Raw genomic sequence first — 22,268 nt, 5'->3', positions numbered from 1 at the left:
TGTTATTATAAGCAACAGTTAGATTTGCCCATAGTATACAATATATTTTTGTACCTTATTTATTTTATGCATAGTAGTTTGTATCTCTTAATTCTATATAAATACCTCATTTCTCCCTGCTTCCCACTTACCAGTTGCAACCACCAGACTGGTCTCTATATCTAGGATTTGTGTCTTTTTTTTTTTTTTCATGTATTAGTTGGAGGCTAATTACTTTACAATATTGTAGTGGTTTTGCCATACATTGATATGAATCAGTTATGGATTTACATGTGTTCCCCATCCCGATCCCCCCTCCCACCTCCCTCCCCATCCCATCCCTCTGGGTCTTCCCAGTGTACCAGCCCTGAGCACTTGTCTCATGCATCCAACCTGGGCTGGAGATCTGTTTTACCCTTGATAGTATACTTATTTCAGTGCTATTCTCTCAGAACATCCCACCCTCGCCTTGTGTCTGTTTTTTTATATAACTTTGTTTTATTTTTTTGATTCCACATATAAGTGATAACAAATTTCTTTCATTATCTGACTTATTTCACTAAGCATAATGCACTTTAGGTCCATGCATGTTGCAAATGGCAGAATTTCACTTTATTTTATAGGTAAGTAATATTCCATTGTGTATGAAAAGTGAAAGTGAAAGTCACTCAGTCCTGTCCCACTCTTTGAGACCCCATGGACTGTATAGTCCATGGAATTCTCCAGGTCAGAATACCGGAGTGGGTAGCCTCTCCCTTCTCCAGGGAATCTTCCCAACCCAGGGATCAAACTCAGGTCTCTCACATTTCAGGCAGATTGTTTACCAGCTGAGTCAAGGGAAGTCCAAGCATACAGGAGGTGGTAGCCTATTCCTTCTCCAGCAGATCTTCCCAACCCAGGAATCAAACTGGGGTCCCTGCACTACAGGCAGATTCTTTACCAGCTAAGCTACCAGGGAAGCCCCCAAATGATGATGCACACTGCGAGCCAGCCAGGAGTCGAACCTGGACTCTTCTGATCCATAGTCAGACATGTAGTGTGTATATACACTACAACTCGTTCATTCATCTGTATGGACACTTAGGGTGCTTCCCTATCTTGTCCATAAGAAATAATACTGCTGTGAACTTTGGGGTGCATATATCTTTTTGAATTGATATTTTCATTTTCTTCAGACACATACCCAGGAGTGGAATTGCTGAATCATATGGCATTTCTACTCTTAGCTTTTTGAAGAACCTCTGTACTGCTTCTATAGGGTCTACACCAATTAAAAATTTCATCAATACTGTGCCAGTGTTCTCTATTTTTCCTCCCTCTTCACCAACATTTGGTATTTGTGCTATTTATTTTCTCTTTATATTTGTGGAATTTTTGACAATAGTCATTTTGACAGATGTTAGGTGATATTTCTTTGTAGGCTTGATTTTCATGAAACCTGATGATTAGCAATGTTGAGAATTTTTTCATGTGCCTGTTAGAAATCTGTCTTCTTTAGAAAAATGTCTATTCCAGGCTTATATTTATTTGTTATTGGGGTCTTGGTTTTTTCTTTGATAAATTTTGATATTAACCCCAGTGGTCATATCACTTGCAAATATTTTCTTCCTTTCTGTATGTTGTTTTTTCATTTGGCCAATTGTTTTGCTTGTTGTGCAGAAGTTTTTAATTAGGTCTCATTCTTTTTTGTTTTTGTTTCTATTTCTTTTGCCTTAGGAGACAGATTCAAAAACATATTGCAATGATTTTTATGAAAAACTGTCTTACCGACATTCTCTTTTAGGAGTTTTATGCTTTCAGGGCTTACATTTAGGGTTTTAATCCATTTTTAATTTACTTTTGTATGCGGTCTGAGGAAATGTTCAATTCTATTCTCTTACATATAACTGTCTAGCTTTCCCAGCATCAGTTATTGATGAAATTCCAGCACACTTTCTTTAGTCTTTTACTGAGAAGAGAATCTGTAACTGGGAGAAACTTATAGATTTCTATTCTTTTCAGCAGCAGGTGGCTTCATTTCTGGGGTCAGGAACCTCTGTGAGAAAGTGAGTACCACACAATGAACAGAACTTTTCTTTTGTATATACACATTCAGATCTTCATTTTCTCATAACTAGGTGCTTTATCCTGAACTGGAGAATAGGGTATTCCAGTAAAAGAAAAGGCATCAATGTCCCTGGAGAGCCATTGGTCAATAATTCAAGAGTACAGATTTTTCCTAGTAAGTCAGAACTTTATAGTCATAGTAGCAATGGGCAGACAGGAAGGCAGAGGTCAAAGGGAAAATTTAAAAGCCCAATTTTTTTCTGCTTCCAAGAATCAGTACTAAGATATTGATTGTGCACACACACACACACACACACACACACACACACACACACACATACACAGAAACACTGGAAAAGTCCTCCTTGATAACCCTTGTCTCATCCTAAAAGGTCTTCCTAAATGAGAAAGTTGAGAATTCCTGAGAACAAATAGGAATAAAAGCAGTTATAGCTTAAACAAATAATCCATTTTATTTCTTTAGAAAGAAAAAATGAACTATGATTTGCTTGGAGGAAGACTGGGGAAAAATTCCAAAAGATATGGGGTTCCATCAGTCCCTGAAAGAATATTCACTTCAGAAATAATTCTTTCTCTAATCTCACTAAAGGAAGATAGTAGAATTTTCTCTTCCTTTTTATGAACTTTCACCTCAATGCAAAAGTCTGACCAGGGCTCAGAAAACATTTATCTACACCACTGTTAAGAGATCCCATGACTACACTTTTGAGTATTAATGTATCACTTTTACTGTGAATGTAATCATTGTTAATTTTTTAAAGCTGGACAAACAGACCATGGGTTTCCCTGGTGGCTCAGACAGAAAAGAATCAGCTTACACTGCTGGAGACCTGGGTTCAATCCCTGAGTCAAGAGATCCCCTGGAGAAGGGCATGGCTACCTGAAGTATTCCATGGTCAGAGGAGCCTGGCAGGCTCTAGTCCATGGGGTCACAAAGAGTTACACATAACTGAGCGACTTGCACTTTCAAACAGACCACAAAATGAAATTCAACTTCAGTGAAATAGAATTACTACAGAAAATGTTTAAAATGTGAGATAATGTGGCTATCCAAAAACATTTATTTAGCAATTAGGTAAGATTGAGAAAAAATTGCAATTCTTTAATTTATTCTGTTTCTTAAAACAAAAAAATAATGTTGAAAATAAAGTAACATGTATTCTGAAAATGATTTATTTCAATCACAGTGAGAAGGAAACAAAAAGGAATAGACATTTATACTGGGTTTCCCCTTATGGGCTAGAAATTACAGAAGTTATTGCAAATGTTGTATTGTTTAATTTTCACAATATTAATCAGGTGAGTTTTTAAATGAGAAACTGAACTCTATAGAATTTAGTTTACTTGATAAGAGCTATTATGTAGAAACATAAGAATTATAATAAAATTCTGTGATCACACACACATATACACACATACTCTTCTATGGCAGGAAGAGCTACAGTAGTCTTGACAGCAGCACAAAGGTATCTAGGATCTGAAAAATGAGACTTCAGTGAAAAGAACCATTGTATTGCTGAAGGAACAAATCTGTTTAATGAGATACCTGATATAGGTTATGTAGTTTAGTAACTAATGGATAAAATATTTATTATTGAGACAGTTATATGCTTTACACTTGGTTGCATTTATTTTCTCACAATGATCTTGTATATGGTACAATTTTATAATAAGATTGTTTTAAGAAAATAAACATATCAGTTAAAATATGCTATTCAAGTTTACACTTCTAATATGTAGAGACAGAGCTTGAATTTAGACACTCTGAACACTGAAAACTTTCATTCTTAGTACATGTCATTTATGATATTTTCCCCTCAATTCCTTAATGAATATGGGCATCATGGATAAACTGAGACACAGCTCAGCACTCACTCTTTAGTGAAGGACGCCTATACTAGGTCTAATATACAAATGTTGTCAAAAAGTTTTTATTTCATTTTCTCAGTCAGTGGCAGAGTAAATGAGATTGTAAAATTTGGCAAAGGTGTTACATCAATACTGCTCTTTATGGAGCATCCATCATTTTACCATGGATAAGGAAAATTAATTAAGATTTTCTAACACATACCTGATATTGGAGAAAATATGACACAAGGGAAATTGTTCACCCTCTTAATGAATGAAGGATGTTCAAATGGAAAGAAAAAAAAAAAGAGAGGCAGCAAGGAAAAAGGGTAAGAATGTTGCAGATAAGGACAGGCGTGTTAGATGCACCTACAGTAAGAGGTACTATAGAGAAGGGAGTGTGAATGTCAGAAGACTCAACAGCTTGGTGAACACAGAGTCATGGGTGCTTCACATTGCATAGGATGGAAATATGGAACTGTTCTCTTAGGAAATGAACATGAAGAGAATTTATAAATGGGAAACCCGTGGTTGGTGACATTGAGAAATAAGACGGTGCAAGCCTCATAGTCTAGGAAAACCCCAACACGATGGGGAGAAACACTCAGGGAGAGGGTTAAAATCACAGGACATGAGGAGGAAGACTCATCAAAGGCATTATATACAGAATCATGCTTTAACCCTATGACCCAATAGCCATTTTTAGGTTGATATCTTGAATAAACATTTTGACTATTGCCATTTGTAGGTTGATATCCTGAATAAACATTTTGACAATTGCCATTTTTACGTTGATATCCTGAATAAACATTTTGACAATTGCCATTTTTACGTTGATATCCTGGAAAAACATTTTGAAAATTGCCATTGTTAGGTTGATATACTGAATAAACATTTTGACAATTTCCACTGGTTTCTAATGATAACGTCATGATATCTTCACAGTTTTCACCACATACCCCCAGGATCCAGGCACGTTTCTCTGACACGTCTACCTCCCAGTAATGTCTCCCTGATGTGATAACTGGGGAGCCCAGGACACCAAAATCTTCATAATTATGATTCCGATGTGTGTCAAGGTATCGGTAATTGGACGCATATCTCACTTGTCTCTTATCCGGAGAAACGACAACATTTGCACCCTTGGGAGAATTCAGGGTCACCTGAACTGTTGAAAAATATAGGCTTGGATTAGGGTAATGATGTAGTTTTCTTGTGACATTTTGAAAGGGATCTTTAGAATAACTTGACTGGAAAAGTAATATGTTTGCATGTGTTGGGAGAGAAAACATGGGTCTTAAAACATGGGACCTGTTAGAAAATGAAAAATTCTAAAAGATGATGAGACCAGGGTGGCTTGATTATGCTATGATGCCTCCTTACCCCAGTAGCGTTGCACATCTGTCAGCTCTGAAATGATAAAAAAAATTCACAATATTAAATATAAGCAATAGAGTCAGCCCTGAAATCTATTTTCTTCCAGATGAGGGGAATGGCTATGGTGAGGTAGTGAACTGGCAAAAGACAGGATGAACCAAGCCCCCGGTCACCCCCCATAAATATGACGACATCATTAGCACAGTGTCTGGGCTTTGCTGTCTCCATCCACACATAGAAATTGGAGCCTCCTAGCCATTTTCCCTCCATCAGAGAAGCCCTCCGACACCATTCCTCACCATTAAACACACGCAGTATCTCTCTCAGATCAGGAGCTCGAAACACTCTCCTCTGTTCCTTGGGAAAAGTTTTTGGCTTCTTCAGAGCCAAGGATTCACTCCTAGGGAAGACAAATTTGATGCCCACAAATGTGATTTTTTTTTCCCCTTTAAACCACTGGCTTGCTATATTTTCACCCTGTTTACGGGCTTGAATTGTCTTTCTTGGAGACCTTGGGAAAGAAGAGAGTGGATGCCTGATCTTGGAGCAAGAAAGAAAGTGTTCATGTCTACCTTCCCAGGTACCCTCTGTGTGACCTGGATGGTCTTAAAATGTCAGAAGGGGAGTTTCTTCCTTCTATAATGAAATCATTAACGCACCATACTCCACCTCCTAGGGATCATATGAAATTATATGAAGCAATGGATTTTACAAAACAAAACTTTGGTATCTAAAAAAAATAATTTGTGGAAAAGTCCCTGCACAGATGTGTGTTTCCAGGAAGGAGTCAGAAAGTGAGGTTGCAGAATCTGGCTCCTGGGTATTTGAGCCATACCAGGTATGAGAACACTCTCTAGAGTCCCAAGATCTTCAAAGACTTCTGTCCAATAGAGAGACTCTCAGAATACCCTGAGATTCCACAATCACTAGGAATGATTACAAACCCTTGGAAAAGAAGACATTATGAATAATAAAGAGTAGTCTGACTTTCACGTGTCTGCAAAGGTCTTGATGTTGCCATGTGGGTGTGTAAACTCAGACACAATGATTCTACCTTTCTGTTCTGGGTTCTAGAGTATGTGACCAAGCTTGATCAATAGTTTGCTCCAGGGCCAAAATATCCCTTGAGATTCAAGTCTGTTTTTGGAAATCTAAGCAGAAAAATATACAAGGACTTTGTCTCTTCTGGGAGCAGAAATTAAAATATAAAGGAGTTGTCTCCAATTCTAGGTGCTTGGCAGGAAAAGAAGACTCAACCTTCACATGACAAGTCAAGCACCTACTAAATATGGGAACCTGAGTTGCATATTGACACACAGTGTGAATTAAATTGATGAAGTTGTGGGGATCTGCTACTGTATTTTAATACTGGTACTGACCCAAACTCTGCAACTTCCCACAATTAATATTCTCTAATATAGAATCCAGTCCATTATCAATGTTTATAAAACAATCTAGTCCTGATGTATGAACAGAAATTTAAAATAAGACTATCCTCCATTTTTCTGCCTTGAACATTGTTTTATCCTAATTGGCCATCAGATAACTCTAAGGGATTTAGGTTATTTTCACAGCATAAATGGACTATCTCTGGTTTCCCACACATACCTTTTCATGATAACATTCACATCCTAGTGAGAAAAGAGAAAACATGAGTCAAAAAGTAGTAAGTCTCCCCACTTCACAAGCTTATTCACATCCCCATCAGCCCTTGATTGTGGGAATAAAGATGATCTCAATGTAAGAGCCAAAAAGTAGAGACAAGTGAAGCTAGTCATTCCAGAAGACACATGCGATGTTGTCAGATTTCCCAAAGGTAAAAGGCTTTGACCCTTGTAGAAGCATGAGGGAGACTTCTAGTATCTGGAGATGAGACATATTTATGGGAAAAACAAAAAGCTTGTAAGTTTGGTGACCCATGAGATGATCTGAATAATTCACAATTCTTCCATTTATTCAACAAAACTGTACAGTGATGTATTATTATTTGCCAAGCATTAAACCAGGCTTTGGAGAATCAAAGATGAGTTCATAATCCTAATATTCCTCAAGCTATTTATATTGCACTTGTTGAGAGTACAAGCAAACAAATGTGTTACTGTAGATAGTTTTTTGGTCTCTTTCATCTCATTTTATACACTATAAGTGATGTCACACTCCCTTAAATCCAGCATACTTACTTCTGTAAGTACAGTTGATTTCTAATGCCTTAGTTTTACTCAGCTTTGTCTCTTAAATGCTTGTTAATATATTCAGTTAAACATAAGCCACAGGAATCAGTAACTTAGGATGTCTAATATGTAACTTACTATTCATCAATCAGATTGTCTCCTCTCTTGTACCTCATTTTTATAATGTTACCAATATGCAGTCACTGTCCAAAAACTAGAGCATTTATCTGTATTGTAGTCTATACTGAGTCTGCTTAGTCCATGACTTAACAGTTTTTAGCCATGTAAACTTCTTAATCATCACATATATTATTTTATTAGTTTATTAGTTATAATAGATATACATCATTTTATCTGATCTGTTTTTCATGAAGCTTTATTTCCTCCATGTTCACAAAAACAAGAGCAACCAGTCGTTTTTGATAAAATTCTCTGTATTAAAGCTCTTTTGTGTATATCACAAAAATTAAGTAAAATTAGAATAAGTAGAGAGAAAATAAATGATTGTGGGGGGGCAATTACAAATTTATTCAAAGTCTAATCCTTAAGCCCAAACCTTGTCATCAGAAGCGGGCTTGCGTCTTTTGCAATTCTGTTCATTCCACCTCTACTGACTTTATTCTCAGTTTAAAGAGATGAATCTCCTGATAAAAACTCCAGAAGAGAGCTTCCCCTTCCAGTGTAACCAAAAGTTCAGAAGCCTGCAGTTATTAGTTTACATACAATCAGGTGTCCATATTAAAATCATCATTGTGTTGTTGCTGGGAAGAAATGAAGCAATGTTACAGGAAGGTTCTGTATTTACTGAAAATAAATTAGTTTTAGTGTGAAGTAGATCATGGTAGGATAGGAAACACTGTAGTCACTAGAGCAAACCACAGGGGGAAAAAATTTTTTTTAAACACAGTTAAAAATAGGAAAGCTTAAAATTTTACACCAGGAATATTTGTTTAACACAAAAGAAGCTAGTTAAGAAGAAAGAGAAGAATGAAAACTACAATAGCCAAATAGAAAGCAAATAGTGAAGTTTAAGTACAGCTAATCAGTATTTGTATTAAAGCTATCATCTTAATACACCAATTAAAAAGTTAGAGATTGTTGGATGGGATAACAAGGAAGAATTAGTGATTGTTATTTATAACAGATGTATTTTAGATTTAAAGATACAAATGCTGCTGCTGCTGCTGCTAAGTTGCTTCAGTCGTGTCCGACTCTGTGCGACCCCATAGACGGCAGCCCACCAGGCTCCCCTGTCCCTGGGATTCTCCAGGCAAGAACAGTGGAGTGGGTGCAAAAGTAAAAAGAGAAAAACTATAGATCATGCAAGCTCTAATGATTTCAAATTTTTATACTATTATTAGAAAAAATTAACTTTAAAAACAATAAAAATTATGAATGAATGAGAGGATAATTTTATAATGATAAAAGGTTTAGTAAATCAAAAAGATAAACCAATTATACATGTGCATACACCTAACAATAGAGATTTAAAATTCACCAAGCAAAATTAAAAGGAAAAATGCAGAATTTAACAATAACAGTTGCAGATTTCAACTCACTCTCAATAATGAGAGAACAGTTTATATGGAAACCACCCAATTATAGAAGACATGGACAATACGATCTACCAACTTGACCTGACATCTATAGACCATTTCACCCAATGAATGCAGAATACACAATCTTTTCATAGTGTAAATTTTTCTGGACATAAATATCTGAGGCCATAAACAATTATCAGTGAATTTAAAAGTTTAAAGGAATAAAATATATATTCTCTGATTACAGTTGAATTAAATTTGAAATCTACAGCAGAAGAAAAATTCAAAAATCACTATTACTAATTAACAATACACCTGCAAATATCTACATTTTAACAAAAAGAAATTGCATAGGAAATATGAAAATAAGTTTATGTGAATAAAAACAAACACTAAATCAAAACGAATGGAAAAAAACTAAGACACTGCTGCTTATATTATTAAGATCTTCTCAAATCAGTGATCTACTAAGAAAGAAAAGTTGTAAAAAACAGTGCACATACACACACACATTACACATGCACACATGCACATGCAAAAGTGTATACAAACACACAAAGAAAACAATAAATGTGAGAGCAAAAATAAATGCATAAGAAAATTTACAAAATAAATAAAATCAATGAAATAATACTTAAAAAAATTAATATAATTGACAAAAATAACTAAAAGGAGTAGGGAAAAAAGTGAAAGGGCAAAATCTGGAATACAAAAAGGGACTTTGCTCTGAGTACTATGGAAATTAAAGGTACAATAAGGAATTGTTATAACTAACTTTATGTTTACAAACCAGACAACTTCGGATAGACAGATTCCTACAAAAACATACAACAAAGGACTAACGGACTGCAAAAATCTAAATAATCTTAATACAAGTAAAAAAGAAAGAAAAAAATATGTATATTTTAAACGTTTCCAATAAGAAAAAACCTGGAGTGAAATGGTGATGCTGGTAAATTATACTGAGTATTTAAAGATAAATAACAGTTCTTCATAAGCTGTCTTCAAAAACAGAAAAGATAGACAATCTCAACACATTGAGGAAAAAAATCTTCTTGGAATCTGAAGTTAATTTGTCTGTGATAATCTGGATCATGAAAAGGTACTTGATAAATGTTTAGCACGGGACCACAGAAAACAGGGGCTTATGGAAAATCACTGAACACAATAAGTCTTCTCTAGACAGTGAAGTGTTTGCAATGAGTTTGATAACAGTAAAAATAGAACTTTTCCTTGTTATTCCTACATTGAATAATTCAGTTATTCTTATAACCTCTGAAATAGATGCAGAGAAGGTATATTGTAGGGACAAAGCAACCTCCTCGAGGGCATCAGAAGGATCACAGGAACTTAATTCTCTCATGCCTCAGATGCTGGGGTTCCTTTCCAAGTCTTACCTGCAGCAGCTCCATTGTTGACCCTTGCAAATGGTGCTCCACATCTGAGATGAGATTGGTCACCAACAGCTTCTCTTGGACCAGATCATTCTCAGATTCTGCCAGCTCTTTGAGAATAACTTCCAACTCATCCTTCAGTTTTTTCAGTTCTTTCACCTCCTCACTGTCCAGGATTTGTCTTAGCCTTGTAAAGTTTTCCTGGACACTTTGCATCTCATTTTGTATTTGAGTCTTCAGGAATGAGAAAAAGACAGAGAGAGGGACTTGGGCCATCGGCCTGAGACTGGGAGCCAGAAAATAACTATTCTGCTTGGGAAGTTCCCACAAGGAGTGAAAGTCTCTCAGTCATGTCTGACTCTGCAACCCCATGGACTATACAGTCCACGGAATTCTCTAGGCAAGAATACTGGAGTAGGTAGCCTTTCCCTTCTCCAGGGGATCTTCCCAACCTAGGGATTAAACCCAGGTCTCTCGCATTGTGGGTGGATTCTTTACCAGCTGAGCTATAAGGGAAGCCCAAGAATACTGGAGTGGGTAGTCTATCCCTTCTCCAGGGGATCTTCCCCAACCCAGGAGTTGAACTGGGGTCTCCTGCATTGCAGGTGGATTCTTCACCAACTGAACTATCAGGGGAGCCCACAAGGAAGTGAAATAGAAAGAGGAAAGCAAAACTTGGGGGAGCTGACTTTGTTTATAATTTTTTTCTCTTTACCATATTTCAAAATAATGGTCCCAAGTCTGCACTGTTGAAGGCAACTCAGAGCCAAATGGGATCTCTGGGTGTGGGCAGCCTTCACACATCTGTCCAGGATGCCCATGCCTCCCTCCATTACTCCTGACCCCCTCCCACCACCCTCTCCCAAAAAGTTGAACACTGAGGGCAGAACGATGAGCCATTGTCAGATATCTCCCTGAGAAGATTAATAAACATGACAAGAATGGAATATGAAATTTCCTAGCCATCCTCATCAGAGAGGCCCTCTCTATAAATACTCCCCCTCCAGTATTTATGTTTATTTGTGGTATGGTCCCTTTTTAATACCACACCAATTATAGGAAGGCTGAAGAAAAGGATGAGCCAAATGACTTAACTGTCATGGTGCAAAGAAAAAGGCAGCTCCTTGTGACCAACCCAAGGTCCTGCACCTGTCTAACTTTCTCAGGAAGTGTCTTCTCATACCTTCCAAGTAGACATCTCTTCTCTGACTTTAATTTCCAACTCCTCAGCTTCCTGTTTCTCCGCCTTCAGCCTTTGCAGACATGATTGGAGCTTTTTCTGTGAGAGAAGAATCACACCAGTGTCAAGATATGGGCTTTCCCAGCATCACTATATTGGATAAATGGGATAAATAAGGCTGACTTCCAAAGAGAATAGGCTTAACTGAAACTGTGAAAGTGACTAGAATCTCTGACTTGGGCGAAGACCTTGACAGTGAATGTGTTCTTTGAGACTCAAGATATAGGAGACACTGTCCCCTCACCCAGAGAAGACTGGTTCTCTTTGTTTTGGAAGAAACTTGATTCTGTAAGAAAAAAAAAAACTTACACCTCAATCCACCCAGTGTCCTAGTAACATGTTCAGAAGGGTAATGAGAGCTTCTCTTGGCCCCAGATGTCCACGCCCTAGCACAAGATACATGAATGTCTACTTTTGCTCAAGAGTCCATTTGTTTGCTTATACTTCGATGGAATGCACAGAAATTTTCTTCACATGTCAGAAGGTAGGCATACGAAGAAAAGAGATCACAGGCCTCAAGTCCCTGGTAGCCAGGTAATTAAAGTCCAATGCAAAGTAGAGATTTCCCTCAAGGACAATTTCCTGCTGTGTTTTTTCTCCATTCTGGTCTCTTACCTGGTACTTTGGTGCAACCTCCTCCAAGAGGAACGTCTCATGACCTCGGTGCGCCTGAGATCGCTCGCAAAGCCAACAAATGACCTTCCTATCCTCTTCACAGAAGAGCTGGAGTTTCTCTCCATGGTGAGCACAGAGATTTCTCTTTTGCTCTTCCTCTTGGTTCCCCTTAACCTCTTGGAGCCTCTGCACTATATTGGCCACCTGCCTATTAGGCCGCAGGTTCCCAGGCTCAAAACTAACTCTGCATACAGGGCAGCTTCTGTTCCCCTCTTGGCCAATTATGGATTCCTTATTGTTTACAGTGATACAGGCTTGACAGAAGGTGTGACCACAGTCAAGGCTCAGGGGTTCTGTCAGAAGCTCCAGGCAAACAGGGCAGGTCACCTCCTCTTGTATGTTCATCAGGATTCCTGAAGCCATGGCAGTTGCTCACTGCTCCTTCTTGTCTTGACTTCTGACAGTTCTCTCGTTCACAGATCCCTGAATGATTGGAAAGATTAAAAGTGCAGAGTAAGAAAAGTAGAAGTAAAATGACACTTGTTATCTAGAAATCAAGGATGACCCAAGAACAAAATATTGAAGGATAAAAAAGAAAAGGTGGAGATATAAAAAAAGAAATTCTTGACCTGGTAAAATGATTTTTTATAATAATTCTAAACATTTTGCTTCCATTTCATATCACATGACAAATTTCATCTATCCTTATCTATGCGTTGATTGTTATTTTTCTTTACCAAAACAAACACTAGTGAGCTTTTCTTACTAAGATCTGTGAGTGACCCACCATCTATCCTGCTTTTTCTCCTCCATGCTAAAAGCACATCCTCAATGTAAAAAGTCCTAAAGCATTTAAGTATTTGGGCTCTTATACCTGCTCTTCTCTCCTCATGGTGTATCAGTATTACTCACTCTTTTTTTTTAATTGAAGTATAGTTGATTTAGAATGTTGTGTTAGTATTAAGTGTACAGCAAAGTGATTATATATATATGTGTGTGTGTGTATATATATATATATATATATATATATATATTCTGTGCTGTGCTGTGTTTAGTTGCTCAGTGTCTGACTCTGTGACCACATGGACTGTAGCCTGCTAGGCTCCTTTGTCCATGGGGATTCTTCAAGCAAGAATACTGGAGTGGGTTGCCATGACCTCTTCCAGGGAATCTTCCCAACCCAGGAATTGAACCAGGGTCTCCTGCATTGCAGGCGGATTTTTTACTACCTGAACTACCAGGGAAGCCTATATATATATATATATATATATATATATATATATAGGCTTCTGGGTTCAGTCTCTGGGTTGGGAAGATCCTCAGAAGGAGGGCAAGGCAACCCATGCCATTATTCTTGTCTGGAGAATCCCATGGACAGAGAAAACTGGCAGGCTATAGTCCATAGGGTCTCAAAGAGTCGGACACAACTAAAGTGACTAAGCATGCATACATATGCATGTGTGTGTGTGTGTGTGTGTGTGTGTGTGTGTATAGGACTTTCCAGGTGGCACAGTGGTAAAGAATCTGCCTGCCAATGCAGGAGATGTGGGTTTGATCTCTGGGTCAGGAACATTCCTGGGGTAGGAAATGGCAGCCCACTCCAACATTCTTGCTTAGAGAATCCCATGATCAGAGGAACCTGACAGAATAGTCCATGGAGTCTGAAAAAATCAAACACAACTGAGAAACTGGGCATGCATGCATATATATGTGTGTATATATATGTATATATATACACATACACACACGTATATATATTCTTTTTCATATTCTTTTCCCATTAAAGTTTATTAAAAAGACATTGAGTATAGTTACCAGTGCTATATAGGAAACCCTTATTTACCCATTTTAAGTAGAGTAGATTGTATATGTTAATTCCAAACTCCTAATTTGTTTCCCTTACCCATCCCCTTTGATAACCATAAGTTTGTTTTCTATGTCTATGAGTCTATTTCTGTTTTGTAAATAAATTTATTTGTGTCATTTTTTTTTAGATTCCAAATATAGGTGATATCACAATATTTCTCTTTCTCTTTCTGTCATATTTCACTGAATATAATAAACTCTAGGTCCATCCATGTTGCTACAAATGACATTATTTCATCCTTTTTTATGATTAATATTCCATTGTATATATTCTTTATTTATATGTTGATGGACATTTAGGCTGCTTCCATGTCTTGGCTATTGTAAATCGTGCTGCAATGAGTACTGGGGTGATGCATGCACCTTTTTGAATTAGAATTTAATCTGGATATATGTCCAGGAGTGGGATTATAGGATTATACAGATACTCTATTTTATTTGTTTTAAAAAACCTCCGTAATTTTTTCCATAGTGGCTGCAAAAATTTACACTCCCACCAAGAGTCTAGAAGGATTCCTTTTCCTCTGCACCCTCTCCAGCATTTATTATTTGTAGCCTTTTAAATGATGGCCATTCTGACTGGAGTATGAATCTCTCATACTTCATTCAGTACACTCTCTCTTTACATGTTCTTTTATCACATAGACTCTTCCGATGACTTATTATAGTATAACTCTTACCACCATTTGTTGAATATTTACAGTGATTTCCCTTATTAGCATGCCATAATATATGACAATAGGTTTGTGTATATAGTAAAAAAAAAAAATCCTTTATCAGATGTGAAAATAAAGATAATGACCTGCAAAAATCATATATCATTAATACACAGAATGGGAATTCAGAGTCCTCCTTGAGAGGCCTCCTAACCCACTGAGTTAGTCAAAGACAAACAGAGGTGACTTCATGGGCCCAATTAATACCAAGGCAATGAGGGTGTAGAAGTAAGGAGACCTAGACAAGCTAAGAGGTCCTGGGTAGTCTCAAGTGTGTAAATATTGATTTCATTTTGGTCCAGAAACATGCCAACCAAGGACATTGATAGGAGATTAATAACATGAAAGTATGAGGATGGTGAGGAGCAAGATGGTGCAAATAGATTCATAGGATCACATGAGTCAGATACATAAAAAAATAGAAACACAGATGAAATTAATGTTGCTTTTGAGAAAAATATTCTCAAAATACTAGCCAAGATCATTCAACTAATTATTGTTGACAAAGAATTGTGTATTGTCAATTGGACAAATATCCATACATAGAAAGTGGAAACATAGAGTTTAAACTACAATGAATGGGCTTACTATTCACTTGGAAAGTAATAGTAAATTAAAATTCAGTTATATATATATATACATATATCAGGCTTCCTTAGTGTCTCAGATGGTTAAGAATCTATGCACAATGTAGTAGACCCAGTTTCAATCCCTGGATCAGGAAGATCCCCTGGAGAAGAGAATGGCAACCCACTCCAGTATTCTTGCCTGAAGAATTCCGTGTTCAGAGAAGCTAGGCAGGTTACAGTCCATGGGGATGTAAAGAGTCAGACACAACTGAACAACTAACACTTGTATATATATACATATATATATATACATATATATATAAAGAGATAGAGAAAACATTGCTAGAGAGACATATGTGTTGTTCAGAAGTCAAAGACTGGGGGGAAATATGGAATTATCCAAAACTTCCAACTTAAAAACATAAGGATTGAACTGAAAACTGAAGAAGATGGAGACATTAAAAGAGAAAGAGAAAAAGTGTGTATTAGGTGAAGGGAATGACCTGTTTGTGGAAGACATATCATCTTGTTTGAGTTTTAAAAGGCCAGTGTGGCTGTATACAAAAGACTGCTAGGCTTGTATTACAAGAGGCTGCAGTGACATTAAATATGACACTTCTCAAATTATTTAACATTTGGGGACCCATTTCTGAGAGTCAGGAGAAGCTATCAATGTTTTCCCATCAGAGAAGAGTAGGGGCATGACAAGCTGTGCCTTGGGTTGTGAGATGTTGAATGGACCCAGTGTGGAATTGGGAAGATCAGGTAGGAAGCAGCTGCCCAGGATAGAGATGGTGATAGCTTGAGGGACAAGATGATGAAGGAAATTCTGGGCAGCAGGTGAGAGTGAGAGAAGAGAGGAGGTAAAAGGACAGAACTGGGAGTTGAATTAGACATGTGGGGAAAAGGGTTAATATCAGTCCTGGACATTTTCCTCCTGTAAAGATCATATTGTCCTTTTTGTTCCTAAGGTTTTTTGTTGTTGTTGCTGTTTTTGTTGCATGTGTTTTGTGTTTCCGGAAACCTACTGGATTACAACAAAGTGGAAAGTCAGCAGCCTTTCATGACCACATTGTTGACAGCAAAACTAGCCTGATGTATGAAGCGCATTTGGGCTAGAAAGACTTTGCATGGAATTTAAATGATGACTGATGAACATACATCTCATTTTTCACAAGGGAATTGTGAGTCTTCTGTCAAATATGTCTGTTTTAGGTCCCTAGAAGTTGTGCTCATGATCATTTACAAAGAGTTCAGATCTTTACAGAACTAGACTTATTTCACCTGTGGTGGACTCACACACATTCATCTAGCATGGTTCCTTACAAAGTTGAGATGACAGGGATAATGTCCCTCCTGTAACGAACATCTCTGAGAGCTCAACTAAAGCAGCTGTGCCCAATGCTAGTTCTCCTGGCCTGTAACTCTGAGCTAAGTTTAGCCAACCTGGCAGTTTATATTTTATGAGGTTGTATGGGTAGGATTGGTGATTCAGATTGGAAACCACTGCTTGTGGTCAGTCAGTGGGGGTATCGCAGAGCAGTAGCCCAGTGATGCTTATTCATCAACCTGGACTCACTATAGCCCTGTGGCCATAGTCCAAACTCAGAGGGTCTATCAGAGGTTCCAGGCAAAGGGGACTATGAAGCAACAAACAAGAAACGGAAGACCTCAAATGATATTCCTGTCTTAATGCTTGCCAAGGTTTGATGACAAAACAAAGATCTCCAGTGTGAGACAGCTACTTTTCTCTGTTCGCTCTGAACAAGGGAATGAAAGTTATACAGCCTGCACAGACTTCAACTGAGGCTTACTGAAAATCTCCAGCTGCGCCATGTTCATCCTACATGAAGGATCCTGATAAAGATGAGGCTGAATCAAAAAGTCTACAAACCATAAATACTGGAGAGGGTGTGGAGAAAAGGGAACCCTCTTACATGGTTGGTAGAAATGCAAACTAGTATAACCCCTATGGAGAATAGTGTGGAGATTCCTTTAAAAAATGGAAATAGAACTGCCATACGACCAGCAATCCCACTGCTGGGCATACACACGGAGGAAACCAGAATTCAAAGAGACACATGTACCCCAATGTTCATTGCAGCACTGTTTACAATAGCTAGGACATGGAAGCAGCCTAGATGTCCATCGAACGGATAAGGAAGCTGTGGTACATATACACAATGGAATGTTACTCAGCTACAAAAAAGAATACATTTGAGTCAGTTCTAATGAGGTGGAGGAAAATGGAGCCTATTATAGAGTGAAGTAAGTCAGAAAGAGAAACACCGATACAGTATATTAACAAATATATATGGACTTTAGAAAGACAGTAACGACTCTATATGCAAGACAGACATCCCTCTGGATGGGGTGGGGAGGCAGGTGGAAGGGGGGTTCAGAATGGGGGGGGGACACATGTGCACCCGTGACTGACTTATGTTGATGTATGGCAAAATTCACCACAAAATTGTAAAGTAGTTAGCCTCCAATGATTATATAAATAAATACATTTTTTTTAAAAAGATAAGGCTGAAGGTGAACCAGAAATATAACCCAGCTAATGTTACAGATACCGAAAATATGCACTTTGCCCCTGACTGCAAAGATCAAGTGCCCCAGATCACTCTCTGATGAATAAGATCAGAGGTTAACATTATTCAAATCTAAGACTAAAACTGTGATCCAAATTTGGTGAGGGGCCTCCAGTTATATCTCAGTGCATTCAAGATACAACCAATGCTCAGATGCATCAAGAACCTATCGAGAAGGGAGGATCAGAACATGCATTCAGACATGGGGTGGCAGAATTTATTTTCTCTGCAGAGCTAAGAGTTAATGTCAAAGCAGTGATCACTAGACACAGAAGAAACTAGTTCTCACGTATGAAGAATGATACCTCACCACTATCTAAACAGTGACCCAATGTCTCCCCAACAAGGAGGAAGGTAGATGAGGGAACATGAATCACATCTGCTTGATAAAAACTTCAGGTGATTGCACCTTACAGGTTGGTCATCTGACATTTGAGCTCATGAGAATACAAACTCACAATATCTCAGAGGTAACAACTATAGATCAACAAAAAAGGACATAAAACTACAATAATTAAGTAGAAGTCCAAACAGGAAATTTATAAGCAGAACTTTCTTCTTCTGTGACTGCAATAAAGCTGTTTCTCTAAATATGATAGAGCCACAAATTCTTGATGTTAGATGGGAAACCATCATTTTTGTAAGTCAAATTGGAAAGTGAAATTGTGCTTTGTTTTATGTGTTAGACAGTTTTCTACTATTATACAGTATAAACTACTTATAACACTTGCAAAATAAAACCTGAAGCACTAAAGTAACAAGTCTATTTGAAAATCATGTAGTAATTACCATGGCAGAGGTTCACTGTGTGAATTCAGAAGATGTTTCTAACACTGGCTGTGGCTGAGAGGGCGACAAGGAATTTGTAGCAGAGATGATAATGTCCAAAAAAAAGATTTTGTCAACAGAAAAGAAGTTATGGTGAGAAAAGAGATTTGACTTCCATTTCTGTACCTTGAGTACAGTGGGTACAGCTGTAACTTCTATAGGAAAAGAGGAAGGGAGATAAACACAGTGATTCCTCTAACTTAACTTTCCTGGTTAAGTCTCATGATGTAGTATAAGAATACTTCTCTAACATCTTTTGATATCCTTAGTAAGAATCAAGTAACATGTCTTTAAAACTTAAAGTTAGATGTCACTGTTACTAGAAGTTAGATGCTTCCAGATGGCACTTCTGGAAGTTTTTCCCAATTTTTTTACTTGCCCCAAGTAGTTTTTCTACCTGCCCTAATCTCTCAGCTGAGCTGCTTTTGGGTGGCACATCCCGCTGAAGGAGAAGCATGAGCAGGTTAGGGATGTAAGGAAGTGTAGCATTTCCCTGTGTCTGGCCAAGAGAATTCATGAGAGGCTGCAGAGCCTGCCAGATGTCACAGCATCTGACTCCTGAGCACAGGCAAGCCTAGGGAATGAGAAATGATCTATAGAGTCATGCAGAAATATTGCATTTCTACACTGATAGAAAATAAAATATCAGGACTGGAAGACCCTTCAGCCTTTGACCTGTTACTGAGGGAAGGGACTTTCTAACTCTGAAAGACCAAAGATTCTGGCTGTTCTCAGTATGTTCGATTCATACTTACAGAATACAAAGGCTCTGTGGGTAGATTCACCGTACAGAAATAAACAGCCCCTTCAAGGAACAAACAAAGCCTTTCTTTTCTTCCAACCACCTTTCTCCAAAGAATTCTCCTCCCCCAGACTGCTCTTCAGTCCACACTCTAACCCGGAAGCCTGCAGGCTGGGCCTTTCCCCAGCTTAGAACAGCTTGCTGCTGCTGCTGCTGCTGCTGCTGCCAAGTCATTTCAGTTGTTTCCGACCCCAACAAATAAAACTCACCTAAGCAGATTCCATTTTTTTCTTGTGTATCTTTCAAATTTTGCCCTCCACAACCACTTAGTTATCCTCAGATATGAATGGAGAAGTTGTCAATCCTTGGAGGAGGATGAGCATTGGTCCTGGACACATGTGTTCAGGATTCACTCGCCTCACCAGGGGCCTGAAGGAAACTGAAAGTTAACTCCTGGTGGGTGGAGTTTGGGCAGGAAGAGAAACTATCGGCCAGTAAGAGGCATCCACATAGGGCCTCTGGAAAGTAATGAGGCTTTTGTGCCTGCGCTTGATAGATCAGTGAGTGCCTTTTATTCCTATCTCAGCTCTTCTCTGAGAAGCTATTCTCAAGTCTCTTCAAAATAATCAGTCCTTTGGCCAGCCTTCCCAAGCAGTGCAATTTCACACACCCATCTTGTCTTGTTTCCTTACTAAAGAGCTGTCAGATGCAGGAGTAAGTACCCCCTTTACCCCAGTGAAGACCCACACTGAGGGCTCCCCTGAGGCAACAGCATTGACTTGCTCTTTACTGGCCTGTGTCCACCAGCTGAAGGAGTGAATCTGGCCAGTCTGTCCTCTTAGGTCATGTTAGAGGAAATGGCTCAACAAATCTGAAATCACTCAAGTGGTCAGTCAGAGAGGTGATCACAGAGTGGCTGTTCACTGATGCTGACATTCAGAAGCTGGATGCCATGTGGCCAAAATGACACTTTTACTAAATAGGTTGAGAAAGAGTAAACTGTAGGAGGGTTATTTGTTGAACAATGATATCTAATACTATTTAACATATAATCCTTAGGATCTTATAAAACGAAGCAGTAAAATTAACTTTGTGTGTTAACACAAACTGGTCATTTGTGTCAGACTGTTTCTAGATGTGTCTGTGTGGATGTCGTTTCCAGATGAGATTAGAATTAGATCTGTGGACTCAGTAAAGTAGTTTGCTTTTTCCAGGGTGGGTGAGCATCATCATTCACTTTGTTGAGGAATATGGAAAGAACAAACATGTGGAAGAAGGAAGAATTTGTTCTTCCTGTTCCCGCCTGCCTGCTTGAGCTGAGATGCAGCTCTTCTATTGCGTTTAGACTAGACTGTACTGTGGCCCCAAGCTTCGAACTTGGACTGAGTTACCTAGATTTCCAGCTTGTAGACGGCAGGACTGGAATTTCTCAGGGTTTGTAATTATGTGAGCCAATTCCTTACATGAAAGAATCTTCAAATAAATATTCATGATGAAAATAGATATATAAATAGATATTCTGCCTCTCTGAAGTACCTTGAATGATACAGTAAAGAAACAATTCTGTGTTTTTTCTTGACAGAGGTGAAGTATAATAAAGATAATGACACAGATAAGCAACAATTTCCAGACATGAGCCAAACAGTGATATTTTGGGTTTTTTTTTTTTTTTTGGATATTGAATTGTATGAACTGTTTAAAATTTTAGATATTAACTGCCGAGGTCCAGCCCCAGCAGGACCAGTAATACCCAAGGGATGAGTGGCGTTGGCGAGGAAGAAGACACACATACAGAGAAGGTTGCGTAGAAGAGGTAGCTTTTTTTTATTTTTAGGATAGCTCAGTTTTTATAGAATCAACGTTACCTCCCCCTTCAGTCACCACATATTACATCAGATATTGGTTTGTGCTTCTGTCAATATTTTTTTCCCCATGTTTTTCCCCTATGCATTCATCTGGAACTTTTCCAATTACAGGGTTTATTCTTAAATGTCCTGTACATAGTCTTCTTGCCTCAATGGCCTAACATTCTCACTCTAACAAAAACTATGTTCCACAAATCTCAGGTACAGTGTAAATTCTTTGGACAATAAAACAGTACATGGGAAGGGTCACAGCAACATGTTTGACATTTCTGAGAATAGTACCATGAGAAAAACCTTGATATTTTTCTTTACCTGAAACCACAAAAATCTCAATTTACACTGATTAACTATTAAACAGCAAAAACACCTCTAAAGCAGCAAAACACCTCTATTAATAGTGAGATAATGGCAGTGAAGCTGGTTAATATAAATCTTCTATTGAAATCTGCGGGGAGCCGGCCTGACTGCTCAGGCCCCTTCTTGGCCCTGAGAGAGATCAAAGGGTCCCTCTCTGTCCCGCCACCCCTGATTTATTAAAGTGCAAATTGGCCTTTCTCACCTCCCTCAAGGAAATTGCTGCAGCCACCATTTGCCCATTCTCCTGACTCTGACAAGATTATCAGGCTCCTGTGAATCTTTAACTGATTGTAAGACTCCAGTGCCATCCTCTGCTAGTCTTAAAGAGTTGAGATGAAATTCATGAGCTAAAACTAGTGTCTGCAGTTCTACACGTATGCATGTCTTTGATCTAAAATTTGGTGAGTCCTGTTAGCACATATATGTATGTTACCCCTCAATAAAGTCGTCGGAATCAGTCACGGGCTGACTCCGTCCCTCTCAACCCCATCTTTCTGAG

General features: G+C 38.2%; 1 protein-coding gene across 2 annotated transcripts; it reads right to left on the bottom strand.

Moving 5' to 3' along the window:
* Positions 1 to 3,554: 3,554 nt before the first annotated feature.
* LOC136174185 (tripartite motif-containing protein 5-like) lies at positions 3,555 to 19,973 on the bottom strand. Of its 2 annotated transcripts, none has more exons than XM_065944155.1 (8): positions 19,817 to 19,973; positions 12,233 to 12,715; positions 11,561 to 11,656; positions 10,381 to 10,611; positions 6,880 to 6,902; positions 5,571 to 5,671; positions 5,278 to 5,304; positions 3,555 to 5,062 (listed from the first exon to the last, which is right to left on the bottom strand). In XM_065944155.1, the coding sequence occupies exons 2-8, from the start codon at positions 12,653 to 12,655 to the stop codon at positions 4,311 to 4,313; spliced, it is 1,653 nt and encodes a 550-aa protein (XP_065800227.1). In that variant the 5' UTR covers positions 12,656 to 12,715; positions 19,817 to 19,973; the 3' UTR covers positions 3,555 to 4,310. The 2 variants fall into 2 exon arrangements, with proteins under 2 accessions (XP_065800227.1, XP_065800228.1); XM_065944156.1 differs by having other exon boundaries at positions 10,444 to 10,611.
* Positions 19,974 to 22,268: the final 2,295 nt, after the last annotated feature.

The sequence above is a fragment of the Muntiacus reevesi genome, chromosome 9 (genome assembly GCF_963930625.1).
Source record: "Muntiacus reevesi chromosome 9, mMunRee1.1, whole genome shotgun sequence".
NCBI classification, from domain to species: Eukaryota; Metazoa; Chordata; class Mammalia; order Artiodactyla; family Cervidae; genus Muntiacus; species Muntiacus reevesi.
This window is presented reverse-complemented; position numbering and strand designations above follow the sequence as displayed.

What these genes read in the sequence shown, in the direction of transcription:
- LOC136174185 (XM_065944155.1), bottom strand. Translation starts at nt 12,655, where the DNA reads ATGGCTTCAGGAATCCTGATGAACATACAAGAGGAGGTGACCTGCCCT. An exon ending in GTGAATGTTATCATGAAAAG is followed by an intron (nt 5,672 to 6,879) that starts GTATGTGTGGGA and finishes TGTCTTCCCTAG; the next exon opens with GAGTGAATCCTTGGCTCTGA. An exon ending in AGATGTGCAACGCTACTGGG is followed by an intron (nt 5,063 to 5,277) that starts GTAAGGAGGCAT and finishes ATTTTTCAACAG; the next exon opens with TTCAGGTGACCCTGAATTCT.